This window comes from Protopterus annectens, chromosome 2.part0, assembly GCF_019279795.1.
Source record: "Protopterus annectens isolate FY-2018-M chromosome 2.part0, PAN1.0, whole genome shotgun sequence".
Classification (NCBI taxonomy): Eukaryota; Metazoa; Chordata; order Ceratodontiformes; family Protopteridae; genus Protopterus; species Protopterus annectens.
Window position 1 is genome coordinate 1235172330 of NC_056728.1, and position 16651 is coordinate 1235188980.

General features: G+C 37.8%; 1 protein-coding gene across 1 annotated transcript in view; it reads left to right on the forward strand.

Moving 5' to 3' along the window:
- Window positions 1-16651, forward strand: part of ATP10D (ATPase phospholipid transporting 10D (putative)) — a 596301-nt gene that overhangs the window by 526055 nt on the left and 53595 nt on the right. The window contains exon 19 of the mRNA XM_044060391.1: window positions 5172-5276. Coding sequence (XP_043916326.1) covers window positions 5172-5276 — 105 coding nt within the window. The remainder of the gene's footprint in view (window positions 1-5171; window positions 5277-16651) is intronic.

Genomic DNA, 16651 nt, shown 5'->3' on the forward strand with positions numbered 1-16651 from the left:
CAAAGTGGATATAATTCACAGACTGACTCAGGGTTGTAAACTATGAATTTGTGAAAAAACACACAATCCCCTTCAGGGACCTCAGTTTCAAAGAACAAAAGAGAGCCCAGACCAACGTCAGTCTTACAAAAGTGCCATTTTGGTACGTATCCCTTGACATACAGAGTTTATTCACATCTATTCCCTGCTGTCTTATAATAATGTATACCCTACATAAAGGAAACCATGTTTGTTCAAGGTTCTGAAAAGATGCATTGCCAGAGAAAAAAATTAGGTGTAATACTTACATTGGTTCTGCAGGAAAAAGGGAAAGCTGAGAAAAATTCAGCTAAGACAAGGGTTGGAGAAGATGAGTGAATTCAGCTGTAACTGATTTTTTTTTATACTGACCTCATGCTTAAGAACTACTTTTATGGTAAGTACCTTAAATAACTGCACTTTCCTTAAGAACCAGTATGGTCAGAAACTGAAAACAAATTAATATTTTCATGATGTGTTATGTAATACTTGTCTCAGCGGCACTATTATTTTCATTTTGTTCTAACTCAAAACTATTTGAGGGAGTGAGTAGGACATGATGATATACTAGTTTAATGCTCCTTGAGTTTCCCACCTGGCTGCAGATTTTTACTGTTCAGCTGTATTTATTTTAGTTATTTTTATTTACTGAGGTGGAGCACTGATCAAAAAATGGCCTATTGCAGTCTCAGCCAGGGTTGCATATGTAGTTACTGGGATGCAGGCCAGGAAGCCATTGAGGAGCCTAGTCCAACTTTCACAGTTACCCCCAGAGCAATATCTGATTACGTCTGTTTCTCATAGTTGCACAGCAGTCAACCATTTGGCAGAGCAGAAGATAAAGGCGGTCAGTGGTTGATGAGCTGCTTCCTGTAATCCAGAGTTTGAGTCCCTCATCATCCATTACACCTTTAAAGGCAGACCTGTCATTTACAGCCCCCAACACCTTCACAGGAAGTGTTAGGGCCCAGGTGAGTAAGGATTTTGTTATGGCAACCGAGGTGAGTACAGGTAGCCCCCCCCCCCCCTGTAGCCAACTTGTCAGAATATGTAACTAAATTAAGCAATATACAGTGACATCAAAGGGTTTGCCACTCGTCTTTAACCTTAGCCTGCAATGGCTCTTGGTCTTTACCTGTGATGGGAGAGCTGGGTGTTAACTGCTTTTTAATACCCCCTAACCCCGCACTTGGTCCTGCTAACAGGTTGTGCACATTCCTGGTCCCAGGTTGCATTTGGCACAGACCAACAACTTTACCTTTTGTGCTCTTTGTCTTGCTTGATGTGATTTTGTTTTTTGGATAAGCCTGGAGTTTGTCACAAAATACTTTGTGTTCCCAGATGATGATACGATACTTTTCCTTCCTGTGTAAGATATTCATTCTTCCTTATTTAAGTTTGCAGTGCTCAGAATTACTGATTATTTTCTCATTTTTAAGCACTGTGCCAGTAGCCACTTGATTTACATCCTCCGTTTCGTTTGTGTCATGTTTTAAACATGTTCATAGGTGCTAACTAGGCTGCAGATCTGTGAGGGTCTTAAGAATCCTAACTTTTCATTAGCATGGTAATTATTTGCCCTTATATTTTACAATACTCAAAAATAACGTAGTTGGATCTTTTCTCTGCACCCTTCATGCTGTTAATACAGTAATTGTTACTGTTTATCATATCTCTAGTCAATAATTAGCAAATTTGTTAATTTTCACTTGTTTTTGTGTTAAAATGTTATGTTCATGTAAGAAATATTTAAAAATCATGTAAATAAGTTCATGTATAGATGTTTTTACCCTGAAAATATAAATTTATATTGTGTCTAAGTTAAATGTAGAGCTTTTCTCCCCTGGCCTGCACTGAAAATTGGTTTTGCCTAGCCGGACTTTTCCCAGTCAACAAAGACAAACAAGTAAAAAAAATATGAACACCTACAAACAGGCCAAGCAATTATATGTTTTGTTAGTTACATGTGCATCCTGTTCGTGAGGGCTAGTGAAGCTAAACCAGGGATGAATTTGAGGTTGCCCATTCATTCATCTAAATTATATTTTAATAGTGTCAGAGAAGTACTTTGCTTTATGTGGAGTAGAAGATAGCTCCAAAGAATTGGTATTCTCCTTTATGCATACTGTCTCGCTCCGGAATTTTTTTTTAATTTTGCAGAAGAGATTGATGTCCCCTGAGAGTTCCTGAGCCTGGATGCCGTACCTTCAGATATAAGCTGTGTGATGAAAAAGGACTTTCTTACAATAGTGGATACCTGTTCATCGAAGGACAGTTCATTGTTGACATAGGTTTCCAGATCTCTAACTGTGAGACCAGTTTTCAGGGAGAGTTGTCAATGTGACAGTGAGAGGGTGTAATTCTTAAGATACTGATGTACATTTCTTGAAATTTAGTTTTAGTCTGTGGGTTTGGCAGTTTGTTTAGTGCAGGCCTTTTGTAGGTAATGCTGCCCTCATGGGAGTTTATGATGGAACCAAGTTTACAGTCATCTGCAAACTTGGTCAGCTACAAATCTTTAACATTAGCTTTGACCTCTGAGAAGTGAATTCCAAAGAGGATTGGCTCAGTGACTGAACCTTGGGGCACACTGCTAGTGGCAGGTCTTTTGGAGGCAGGAGAGCCACCCACCCTTATGTGTTTGTTACTATTTGTGAGTCAAATCGCTATCCAGTGAGTTACAGAGAGTTAACATTTAGCTGGGAGAGTTTAACTATAATGTCCTTTTGTGAGATGGTTTTGAACACCTTTGTAAAGTCCTAATAAACGATGTGTACTACATTGCCTTCATCCATTGTTTCAGTGACTTTTTCAAAGAAGTCGACCAGGTGTAGTAGCCAGGACCTGTGCCATTGACAAATCCAGAATGACTTGGGTTAAGAGTCTGTAGGTTTCGTATATTCTTATTAATTAGTTCTGTCATGACCCCTTCCATAGCTTTACAAATGAGACTGGTCAAATTTATGGGTCTATAATTACGAGGGTCCACTGAAGTCCCACCTTTCAGCAAGGGAATGACGTGACACAAAACCTGTTTTGAAACTAATATTGAATAGCCTCTGAAGGGGATTTGAGAAGTCCTATTTCAAGCTAACCAGTAGGCAGACAGTTATGTTCTTGCATCCCACAGATGTGTTCTTGCCTTAGTGCCTTGAGAACGTGTACCTGGGCCACTGGGGAGAGGTTGATGCAGGTATTTGATCTGTGAATGTTTGAGGGGAAGGGGGACAAAGTCAGAGATAAATTTGTGTGCTAGTAAATTAGCAATGTCCTTTGGGTCTGAGTTTTTGATATTATTTACTGTTAGCCGTGAGCAGTACTGAGCACAGTTTCTGAGAACATAGATAAAGAATGTTTTTTGATTATCCTTTGCCTGCATGGCTATTTTTTACCTCATGTATGGCTTTGGTTGATTTGATTAGAGTCTGAGTAATCCCGTTCTTCAGCTATAAATTAGAAATCTAATAACTGCAGGGACACACCTTCATTCACCCTGTGCCAATAGTATTATGTTTGTTGTGATTTTAAGGTATAGTACTTTCTCTAACTACCCAATAAAAGAGCTGCGAATCCTCAAAGATTAGAAGTTTCTGAATATAGTGGGAGTTGAAAAGTATTACCTTTAAATGGCAGTTCTGTCAGTAAGAGAGATGCAAGTCCTCAGAGGCTCCTTAGCACAAAAAATGAATGATTACCAACAGCATGTAATATGGGTTTTTCCTGATGAAAACCTTAAAATATGATGAATAATATAGAGTAAGGGCCATGGCGACAAGCTCTTAAAACCCTATTTCAAGATTTCATCTTAGACCAGGAGATTATAATTCCCAATTCTGCAAAGTGAATTGTTCAAAATGTTCACCTCTGCTGACTTGCAAAAATCACACACTCTCACCTCCCTTGCACCTCATTAATTTCCAAGGTTGTTACGTCTCAAACAAAACAGATACTGTCAGTTCAGAAAATCAGCTGCTTCCGCACAGTGAAAAAAGAATCAGAAGAGAGTTGCATAGCTGTCCTTCATTGAATTTTACAGTTATCAGAAATTACACTATGGAGAATTTTATCTATATCAGTATATAGTAAATATTATAAACACAAACATCTATGTACCCATAAAGTGGTAAGGGACCTGGGATCACAGGTTGACCACGACCTTAACTTCAACCACCACATGTCTACCGTTGTAAGGAAACGTTTCCATGTAGCTCATTTGATTAGTAAAGGCATTGCCTCGTGAGCAAAAGAGGTTATAACCCTCTAGACTTGGCACTTATCTGGTCCATAACTGAGTATAACAACCCATTCAGTATGTACTGTACTAAGCACCTGTAGCAATTAATGAGATCTCAGAGGTTTCTAACAAAGATGATCAAAGGCCTCCAGCATGTGCCTTACATGGACCGACTAAAGTCCCTGTCACTATACTCCATATTGTATAGACTACTTAGGGGAGACTTATGCCTGGCCTACAGAGCAACCCAAGACCCAATCCTAATGAACTTACTGCATGTCCATAAATCAAATGGGTCTAGGGCTACCCATTCCAGGGACCTTAAATATGACCTGCGACTTAAGTAGGACTTGCCAGAAGGACAGATTTATCTCCCAGCGACTGCCATGTCTTTGGAACAGGTTACCAGTTCACGTGGGAAGTTTTGTTTTTCACAATTCCATTGCTTGTTCCTGTCTGCTATTCCTATAAACTTTATAGGCAAAAGCTTGGAATGTTCCTGAAAATACGACTGATACCCTTTATGGCTTATCTTCAGTGTAGCTGCTAAATGGAATGAGAAGGCATTTTGCAGTTTTATTTCTTAACTGAGCTGCCATGAAAGGATGATGTTTCATAGTTATTCAGGTGATATTTATTAATGAAACAGTTTTGTGTAACAGTTTGGTAGTAGACTTATTTGCATTCTTATTGTGAAGACCAGAAATATTTCAGCTCCTCGCTTCGTGAAGAAGTCAGCAATACATTCTTTTGATATTTTGTAGTTAAAGGTGTAATATACTTTCTTTCCAAACACACAGAACAGGCAAGTGTACAGATATGTGTGCAGGTTAAGGAAACAATTCTTGCTTGAAATAAAATACAAATGTTTTAATAATATATGACTGCATAATAAAGTATGCATATTTTCTGTTTACAGACTTACTATGACTCTGATATAGATATTTTTTCCTTTGGAACCCCCATGAATACAGCAGCACTTTTTATAATCCTTTTTCACCTACTTATTGAAAGCAAGAGCTTGGTAAGTACATAGGCATATGTACTGAAGATTTGTTTGTGTCTTTTTCTGTCTTCCTTCCCGTAATGTGTGATTTTTCTTTTACTACTAACCAAAATGCTGTTAGTAAGCATTTATCTAAAGTGCTTTCTTGCATTTCAGGAGGGGTAAGTTTGTGCAATGCCTCTTAAACAGTGCAACATTTTAAGTAGCCACGTTATGGCAGTGTTGTCTGCTAGACCAAATCCAGCCATTCACAACCCCTTTTTCCCATTTTTGCAAATGGGGTCAGCATGTCACTTTAACAGTGACAATCATCTAGAACCAAAGTTTACACCGCTAGGTGTCTAGCTGTGTACAGGCATATGTATATATCCGCGCGCACGTACACACACACACACTCACACCCACCTCCCTATGGCCAAGTTAGATTGTCCAATCTACCTACTGCATGTCTTTAGAGTGTGGGAGTTAACTGGCACACCTGGAGAAAATCCAAACAAACGTAAGGAGGACATGCAGACTCTGCATAGAAGGCACCCCATCTGGTAATCAAACCAGAGAACCTCTTTCAATGAGTCAACATTGCTATCTGCTGAGCCAGGACCAAATCTGCCAGAGTATTTTAGAAGCCATAAAACTGATAGGTAATTGTCTTGAAATGCAAAGAGTACTAAGCTCTAGAGCCAGTAAGTTCCTGCACTGTTAATAAATGAAGTAGCTCAAATTGGTCCAGAAGCACAGTAATTTTCCAGCCATTTTCCCAGATTTTGGAAAGACTTCAAGGCTGCTAAAAGTGTCAGTCGAGTAGGTTGGGGTTTGAGTTTAATGCTCCCTGTATGGAAGGTGTGAGGTTTGTTAACTTCAAATGAATAATTGGCAGTGGATAGGAACAGCTTCATACTGTAGCATTATGGGCAGGAGGGGTACATCTGAAGCTCTGTTATCATGGCACATTTGCATTTCGAATTCAGATATGAGAAAGGACATGGATGCATTCCTTAAGCAGAGAAAGGGATTGCTGTTCTGATGCTGAGCCAATTATTTTTGTATTGTCCTCATTGTTTAGTTGCCCCCCTACTACCCAGAGACTGACATGAACCATTTAAACTCCACAGTGGGTGTTCTAGCTACTGGTATTGGCTAATGATCATTCTGGCTACTGGACTTTGAGCATCCCTGAGGTGGGATGCTGAGAACTAACAAAAAAAGTAAATAATTGATACCAGATTACTTCTAAAAGTACAGTTAAGCCCATCCCTATAATTTAAAAAGTTATTCATCCTTTTCTCGACAGTTCAGTCTCTAAGGGACTTGTCAAACATGAATTAATAGTATAGGATCGATGTGATCAGAGGTTTTAATTATTGACTAAAATTCACAAGAAAACCACTTCAGTCCCTGGCAGACCTATTGTTTCAGGATGTGGTTCTTTTTTACTCTGTCTGAATTCTTTGAATTTCATATTAAAATATTGTAGGTTCATATAACCCCTACATAAAGGGATTCTACATAATTTTGGTATTAATGGATGATTAATTGATTAATAGAAATTTCTTTGTCAATGTACCTTGATGTACAAAGTTTATACATATCCATTCCATGTGAAGCTGGGTATCAAGCTATTAAATATTTATCATCTTACAATACTATATAGCGTACATAATTGCAAGTCTTTTTGTTGAAAGTTCTGAAAACATGTATTGCATTTTTTTTTTTAATTGGAGGTAGTTTTTTTTTACAATTGTGGGTGCTACATTGCCCCCATTTATTTTGATTTCTTTGTATTAAAAATAAATAAATAAATAAAAATAGGGCAGCCACAGTGGTGCAGAGGTGGCCGTGGTGGTGCCATGCAGCAAGAGGTTCTCTGGTTCGATTCTCATCTGAGGTGCCTTTTGTGCAGAGTCTGCATGTCCTCCCTGCAGTCGTGTGGGTTTCTTCCCACATCCCAAAGACATGCTGTAGGTTAATTGGACACGCACTAAATTGGTCCTAGGTGTGTGTGTGTGTGTGTGTGTGTGTGTGTGTGTGTGTGTGTGTGTGTGTGTGTGTGTGTGTTATGTGGCTTCTGTGGAAGATTGGGCACTGGGCTGGCAACTCACACCATAAATTCCACTGCCAGTCATACTGCTGACCATTGTTCCACTGTGGCGAACCCTAACCGGGAAAAGCCGAAAGAAGAAGATTTGTAACAGTGAGTTCAGTAATTTTCTATCCCTAGATAATGATGTGATACAGTTTCTTGGATGATTGTAAGTTGCTTTGAGATATTGACCTAAAGGAAATTTCAGGCCTTACCTGTTTGAACAGCAATGACCTAGGAATAACATTTATAGCCAGCTGTAAGCTATTCACTGTTGATTTTTTTAGAAATCATTATACCTCTTAACCTCATAGCACAAGGAATGTGGACAAAGCCAAAATAAATGTTGGGGGGAGGGGGGGACACAGGCCCAGAAAATATCGACAAATTTTAAATATTAATCTTATAAACTTAGAAAAAACCCTGCAGGGCTCTATAGGATTGTCACTGTTGAAGTGACACCCCGACCTCATGTTCAAAAATATGAAAAGGGGTTGGGGATGGATGAAGTCTGAAATTCAAATCATTAAGTAGTGTCAATCCTCAAAGATTTGTCAGAAAACCACAGATTTTATGAGGAATGGATCAAAAATGTGTGTCAAAATACTGCTCAGTTGAGAGGTATGAATATTGTGTAACAAAATTAATTGATGAGGTGGTAAAAACTGCTTGGCTTCAAAAGCTCTTCTCAAAAAATATTTTTCTGTTTTCAAAGAGCTGTCACCCCTTATCCTTGATAAACAACATGAGCAATTCACACTTTTTCAAGTACATAGTATTTGTTGTGGGGGGTGCACATAAAAAAAAAATAATAATAATTTAAGAAGAGACTTAAATTTGACAACAATAATTAGCAAACCAGATATGTCTTGATTGACATAACTAATAATAGCTAAAATCCAGAGCATTATCCACGTGAATTGGCATATCACAGGTAAGATACATTTTATTCATTTGTTATTTTTATTAGATGTAGTTTCACCTATAGGAAAGGTAAATGTCTAAGTACCACTTTGATATTTTTTTTTAAGAATCCCATGGCACAACTTAGAAAGCAGCTTGTATTAGTGGTGTGTAATCCTTGTAGTCATTTCAGTTTATGCATTTATTATTGCAAGACTAATATTTCACTACAGTTTAACAGTTTAGGACGTCAGGAATCAAATTACTGGTCACACCCAAAATGTGATTTACATGGACACATGCACCTGCGAGGGTATTGTATACAGTGAAAACCACGTCCCTTAAGACAGCATGTATCCTTACATCTTAGTGGTTTATGCTGTATGTAACAATGCAACGCTTTACACAAACATAAAGAAATATATGTAGATGCTCACTTCACATTCGTAGTAATTGATGTGATCACACAACAGGATGTAACCAGGTCTGATGTTAAAAAAAAAAATCTTGGATAAAAAGGAACAAGTATGGAATCTTGGATGTCTACATCAGCCTATTCTTAATGAAGGAAAAAAAACAAACAAATAGCAAATGGTCCATATAACGAGGTCACTGGCATGTCTTTAATGTAATTTAAACTAGAATGGTTTCATCATATGAGACCTTTAGACAGGAGGTTGAAAAGATGTTAATCATTTCTAGGGTATCCATTGTATTTTGTTAGAACAGTAGTCAATATATACAAATGTAAGATGTCTTTTTATGAGCCCCTGTTAGGGAAAGATTGTGTTGCTAACAGAAAAAAGTGACGTGCCATCTGGGAGGCAGTTTAATAAGGCTATGGTGCTAACCTACGTGTAGATTTTTATGACATTAAAAAGGTTATTAATTAGCATTTATATGTAATGCCTGGGGAACAGTATCACACTTTCGGTACACATGCATCATTTGTTTACAGAAAGGATTTTTCCTTTAAATCATTGCTAGAGAGGGAGAATATTAGAAGTGATGATGGTAGAATGAGAAAGAGAGAACAGTACAACCAAGACAAGTACGTTTCAGAAGGACATTCATTCGTTGTAGCAGGTTATGGTATGTTGTTTTACGTCATAGATATATGTGTTTCAGTTCAAGAGTGGTCTACATTGCCCAGTGCCAACTATGCCCTGCCTTCTATATAGGAAAGACTGAGAAGCAGGTAAGGATGAGAATTTATCAACATATTTAAGACATTAACAAAAAAGATGAATGCAAAGGACTGTATGAACATGTAAGAAAAAGCACTACTCACAGTTATAAATGTTATGTTCTAAATGATATTGGAAACCTAGGTAGAGGTGGACAATAGAAAGATATTCTCGAATGGAAAGAGTTAAGATGGCAGTTAAAATGCAGTAGTGGTGTAGGGTTTTATGAAACTGTATCTATAGTTAGTGTGCTTTGTTTAAAAACACCTTCATATTTGTAAAACAATTTAATGACACAGTGGTTTACTTATGGTGATATGTTTTAAGAGAATTTCTTAATTTTGTTTTTTTTTTCCAAGTTATTTTGTTAAACAACATAGGTAATTTCGTAGAAGTGGTTTTATTATGACTACTATTATTCTCACTATATATTTTTAGACATTCAGTTCAATTTCTTAGAAATATATGCATATGTTTGTGTTTATGTATTTGGTAGCGTTGTCGCCTCACAGTTAGACGTTGCCGTTCGATTCTCAGTTAGAGCGTCTTCTGTGTGGCGACATGCGTGAATGGGCATTCCTTCATTGAAGGTTGTGCATTAGGCCCGGCAAGCCAGCATGTAAAACTCTACTGCCAATCATTAGCGGACCGGAGTTCCACTGTGGCGACCCCTAACCGGGAAAAGCTGAAAGACACAAATATATATATATATATATATATATATATATATATATATATATATATACACACACGCACACAAAAAAAAAAACACACACACACAGATACACTTGTATATATGTACACAATGTCTTGTGTTTGTAATGAAATTGTTACTAAAGTTTTTGTTCAAATTTTTATATGGCATTTTATGTATTTTACCATTAATGAAGAATAATTTAGTTTAACAATATACAATCACAAACAAGTAAGCAAAAAGGTACCAAAAGCACTGTGAGAAACTGATAATCCACACTAGTACCACTGTGCAGCGAAGCAATAAAGCCACGGATTGATTCTTATGTAAACGTCCGTTTATTGAGGAAAATCCAAGCTATTGCAGAAACACATGCAGTAGCACATAAACATTTTAACCACTCCGTTTTTGTTTAAGACACTTCATCAGATGTGGGCCATCTTTAACTAACTCACTTTATGCAGCTTAAAATAATGACATCACCAATGAAACTATCCAATGAATAAAAATGCATAAACTTTTAAATTAATTTAAAATGAACACTTTTTCATGTTCAAAACATATCCCTGTTATATAAATATTACTATAATCATATAAATATTATGTAAAAATGTTATAAAAAATATTTTTAAAACCTGCAAAAGTCTATATAAAATAATTCAATTCATGCATTACATCCTCATTGATTTGATGGTATTCAAGCGCCATCTACTGGCAAAGAATATACATTGCATCCCTTAAATAAAACAATAAAACGCACTAAAAAATACATTTGACTGATTTTTATAGACAACAAGGGTATTACTAAACCATGTTGAATGTTAAAAATACAATTTTATGAACAAAATGAGTAAAAAAACATTTTATAAAAACATTTTATAAAACCCCCAATGAGTAAAACATTATTTCTCCTTATTACTATTTGAATTCACTTAGATAGGGGCATGCAGGAAAGCTATATAACTGTATAGAATTACAGTTTAGCCACTCTTAATTTAAGCAAAGGGGCAAGTGATATATACTTATTTAATCCTGGCCTTTTATTGGCCTGTAGATTCACTTGCCACCACAATTCCCTATATTCAGTTGTTTCTTCCCACATGCCACCATGTATATTGTTAATTGATGTTTTTAATAGATGTGAAATATATGTGATATATATGTGAAACAGAATATTGAAGTGTATGACTGATGAGAATATGAGAGTGAAAAATGAATTTTTAAAGGAAATAGAGACATTAAATGAATGCATCGAGGATCGTGTGATATTCAGGGTCTATATTGCAAGTGCAAATGCTTAGGTTGTCGAATACAGCATGATTAACACCTATTAAGCAAACAGTGAGTACACCGAATGCTAGAAACTGCGAAATTCAAAATCCCGATTCAGCATAGTTGGCCCTTCTGTGGTATAACTCCATAAGGTAAGTGTGCGATAGTTATGGGTCTTAGGGTTAGGGTGCGGGTTAAGGTAAGTTCATAGACAGTAATGTATGTAAGCGTTAGAAGTAGGGTTTTATTAAGTGTATGTGTGTGGATTATTTATTTTGTTTGGGTATAGCTTATTAAGGTAAGTGTGCGATACCTACGGACCTTAGGTTAGGGTGCGGGTTAAGGTAAGTGCATAGATAGTAATGTATGTAAGGGCTAGTGTAGGGTTAGAAGTAGGGTTTAGGTTAGTGTATGTATGTGGTTTATTTATTTTGTTTGGGTGGGTAGCATGTAGCGAGCGGTGTAGTGTGAAGTATGTTTTATTTTCGTCACTGGGTGGAACTGTGTTGGCCAAACAAAACAATTCGGTTATCTGTATTTCTGCGTTTTGAGGTTTCAGTGAATTGTGCATTTGCTTAATAGATGTCGATCATGCCGTATTCGACAACCTAAGCATTTGCACTTATAATATAGCCCCGATATTCACTATCCTTCAGAAAAGGAAAATATAACAACATTGATTGATATTGATGGACAGCATGAAGAACTGATTAAAAGTAAACTTAAAAAGTTGGAAAGAGATATCAGTGATTACAAGAATGATGTAAGTTATCTTCAACCTAAAGCTAGTGGTAGGTTTTGGAAAGGTGGAGACACAGGGGAGAGAAGGGTGAATAATAATTTTACTGAGCATGCCCGTATTGGTGAACAAGTTTCTGAAATTGATGTTTCAGAATACCCCCCCCCGCTACGTAGATCCGAAAGGATTAAAAATAGAGAAGAACAATACCAGCAGCAATATACAAATTTTCGGGGAGCAGGAAGAAGGGGAAGGGGGAGGTATTGATCACTGGAAATGCCACTCAGAAACAGATATTATTAGACAGGATGTGTCTAACCCTTTCAGATTTACAAAATATTTTTTTACTATTTATAATTAATGAAGTGTTTATAAAAAAAGAGCATTTTAGCCTTTTATCTAAGGGTATCAAATACATCCCTAATAAAAGGGGTGATTTAGCTAGAACATTGTTGGATGTTAAGATGTTCATGAGAAAAATTACTTTTCAGGTATTTTTTAACCAGAGCAAAACACAGACGTCCTCAAACTTGACAAGAAAAAGTACTTTTAATCCACCCCTTCACCCCCAAATTAAGAATCTGGAAAATGTAGTGGAAAAAAATAATTTCAGTAAAGTGGAATACAAACAAAATATGCATATTGAGGAAAATAAAGTGTTGCAAGAACTTAGAGATGATGCAAGGCTAAGGGTAATCAAACCTGATAATGGTGGGGGGGGGGTTGTTTTTATGGATATTCTTATATATGAAACCGAAATGAATGAATTATTAAGAGAGACAGATAAATACACGTGTCTACAAGAATGAGATAAATATATCATACAGAAGGATAGATATGGTCTTAGAGGATTTATTGATTGAAGGCCTAATAGATTAGAAGACCTTAAAATTTTTAGCTGTTGGGAAACCTAAGATCCCAACTATTTTTGGGATCCGGAAGACGCATAAAAATGAAATGGACCCTCCCTTAAGGCCAATAGTATTGGCAGAGGGTTTGAAAACACTACCTTTAGCCAAATTTATAGATACCAAACTTAAGGGATTGTGGTTGAAGAAACAAAAGTATTCTCAGGGACTCTTGGGACTTGTTACGAAGTCTCAAACAGGAATTGTTTAAGTAAAACCTTGGCTTCCTAACCATAGATGTTATAGATTTATTTTCAAGCATAACCCATCAGGAAGGCCTTGCTTTACTTGAAGAAATAATGTATGAAGATGGTAGATTAACAAATGATGAATGTATATTAATTTTACAGTTGGTGGAATTAGTGTTAAAATATAATTATATTTATTTTAATGGTGAGTTTTTTCATCAATCCAAAGGGGTGGCGATGGGTGCAATATGCGCACCCACATATGCAAACTTGGTTTTAGCAAAGTGGGAAGAAAAATATGTGTTAGATTCTGTTGGATTCTTTATAAAAGATTTTGGATGATATATGTGTTTTGTGGATTGCTTCAGAGGAAGAAGTTTTAGGTTTTATAGATTTTTTTAAATGAGTACTAATTTTTTTAAAATTTACTTATAAATATTCCCCAGATAAGTTAGAATACTTGGATGTAGAAGTTTATAAGAAAAATAATGTATTCATTTCTAAGGTATATAGAAAAACATCATATTGTAATTCATATTTGCACTTTAATAGTGCACATCCTTATCATTATAAACAAAATATTGTGAAAGGTGAATTTATTCTAGTAGAATGACCTCTAGTAATGATGATTTTGGTAAAGAGATGTTGCTCCTCAACCAGATGTTTAAGGAAAGGAATTACCCAGATGACCTCCTTAGGAAAAGTACAGGAAGAAGTTCTCAAAGGGAGAACTGGAAGATATAAACCTATTTTAGGATTAGAGTCTGAAGAAACTATAATTGATAACCCTAGTAAGGGGGAAAACTTTGATAGGGCATTAATTATCGAATATAATGGTAGTTCGAAGTTAGTTAGAAACATCCTCACTAATGAATGGAATAAATTCCTTGCATTCACTGATTTAGAAATGATCAATAAAGATAATTTAAAGGTGGTGTATAAAAATGCAAGAAATTTGAAAGGTTTTTTACAAGGTAATCATAACCAAAGAGTGGGGACCAACAGGAAGAGCCATGGAACATTCAAATGTGGTCGTTGTTCACAATGTGAATATTTAGTTCATAGGTTAGGTTCATAGGTTCATACTAGGCTATCTGCCCGAGGGCATTTATAAGCCTAGCCCATAGTTTTGTGGCTTACGCCACCCCTTTAGTTTGGAGAAACTATGCCCATTATTTTGCTGTGCCTCTGTCGAGCAGTGACACTGAGGTAACCCCTGGGGTGTATCTGCGATCTCCCATCCATTGGTCAAGATTCCTCTTGAACAAGGCCAGCGAGGTGCTCTGCCTCACATAAACCGGGATTTTGTTCCACAGCATAAGGAGTCTTTGGGTGATGAATCTATCCCTCCAACACGTCCTATTAATAACCGTGTCGAGGTTTAAGTCTCCCGCCCTTGTGGCTCTGAGGGATCTAGATTTTTTGAGATGAAGCATGTTCATCAAATCTGGGTTTGACATGGCCTTGTATGTCAGGCATAGGTCACCTCTGAGCAAGCGGTAAGCAACTGAATATAACTGGAGTTCTTTCAGTCGGGCAGCATTAGACAGATTTTTGAGACCCTTTATCCTTTTGGTGAGGAACTTTTGTGGCCTCTCCAGCTGCTGCAAGTGTCTGGTCAGATACATTCCGAATGGGGCATTGTACTCGATCATTGGTCTGATGAGTGATGAGTATAGGAGACTATGACTTCCCTTGATCTAGATGTGAATCCCTTCATGATAAGGTGGGCAATGTAGAAGGTCTTCCTAACTACTTTAGCAGTATGAGTGTCGAATGAAAGGCTACTGTCAACCTGGGTTCCCAGGTCCCTAATAACTTCTTCTGTGTTCAGGGGATTGCCACCTATATGGTAGCTAGGGGTAACCTTATTTTTCCCGAAGGGTATGACTATGCATTTCTTGGCATTTAACTTTAGGCCATGGCTCTGGCACCAGTTATCCGTTTCTGTGAGACCCTTCTGAAGGATATCTGTGTCGGATGTGTTTTCAACTACGGCCCAGTTTGCAGTCATCTGCAAACTTTGTCAGCCATAACCCTCCTGTGTTTGCTTGTACTTCAGAAAAGTAGATGCCAAACAAGAGTGGGCCCAGGACTGAGCCCTGTGGGACACCACTTGTGACAGGCTTTGAGTCTGACATGGCGCCAGCAACTCTGACCCTGTGGGTTCTGTCACTCAGCCAGTTTGCAACCCATCTTGTAATGAATGGGTTTACATTTAAGTTGATGAGTTTTTCAATGATACCCGAGTGAGGTATTGTATCAAAAGCCTTCGCCAGGTCTAGGTAGGCTGTATGGACTGCCTTTCCTCGTCAATGGCCTTGGTGACTGTTTCAAAAAGTCAACCAAGTTTAGAAGGCATGATCTGCCTTTGACAAAGCCAAACTGGGTTGGATCCAAAGTCTGCAAGTTCCCTATGTCTTTATCTATGAGATCCATTATGATCCTCTCCATGGCTTTGCAGATAAGGCTTGTCAAGCTAATGGGACGGTAATTTCCAGGGTCGGTGGAGGCACCGCCTTTGTGGAGTGGGACCACAGTCGCTGTCGCCACTCCTGGGTGCGTATCCAGAGGTGAGACTAAGATTAAACAGCTGTCCTAACTGTGGGTTTAATTCCTCATTGAGTTCATGGAGCACACAGCCGGGGACACCATCAGGTCCCATGGATGCTGTGTTCTTTGCCTTGGAGAGCAATTCTCACCTGGGCGTTAGAGATGTTTGGGGGGCTACAATCATTTGGTATAGATATCTCTCCTTTAGGGGGGGAGGGTGGGGAGAAGTTTGCACTGAACCTTTCAGCCAGTACGTTGGCAATGTCTGTAGGATCAGTAATCTTCACATCATTTTGAACTAATTCTGAGCATATCTGGGAGTTTCCTCCTAGGTTTCTGACATAGCTAAAGAATGCCTTATGGTTGTCTTTAGAGTCCTTAGCTATTTTTTTCTCAAAATTAGCTTTGGATGATTTTATGAGAGCTCTTAGCTTTTTACTTATAGTGATCAGCGGTGTCTTACCTTTTAAGGATTTTGCTCTATCTTGTAGTAGCTTTCTCCTTTTGTTGTAGAGTTTGTTTATGGCTGGGGTCCACCAGACTGGACGCTTGCCTTTGGTACAAAGAGTCTTTGTTTTGCTTGGGATTGCCTGATCCATGCAGCCTGCAGGTGCTGGTAGAAGGCATTTGTAAGTGATTCAGCGGTTTGAGTAATGTTAACCGCTGGCTCAGGGGCCTTAAAGGAGACCACACTAGTCTTTAGAAGTGTGAAGTCGGCTTTCGAGAAGTTCTTTACTGTGGTCTTTTTCATTTCGGCTCGGGGCAGGATGAGGACCTCCAGCGAGATTAGTTTGTGATCAGATCTCACCAGTGAGGGGTATACTTCAGGCATTGAACATTGTGCTCCCATGTTCGTGATGATGAGATCA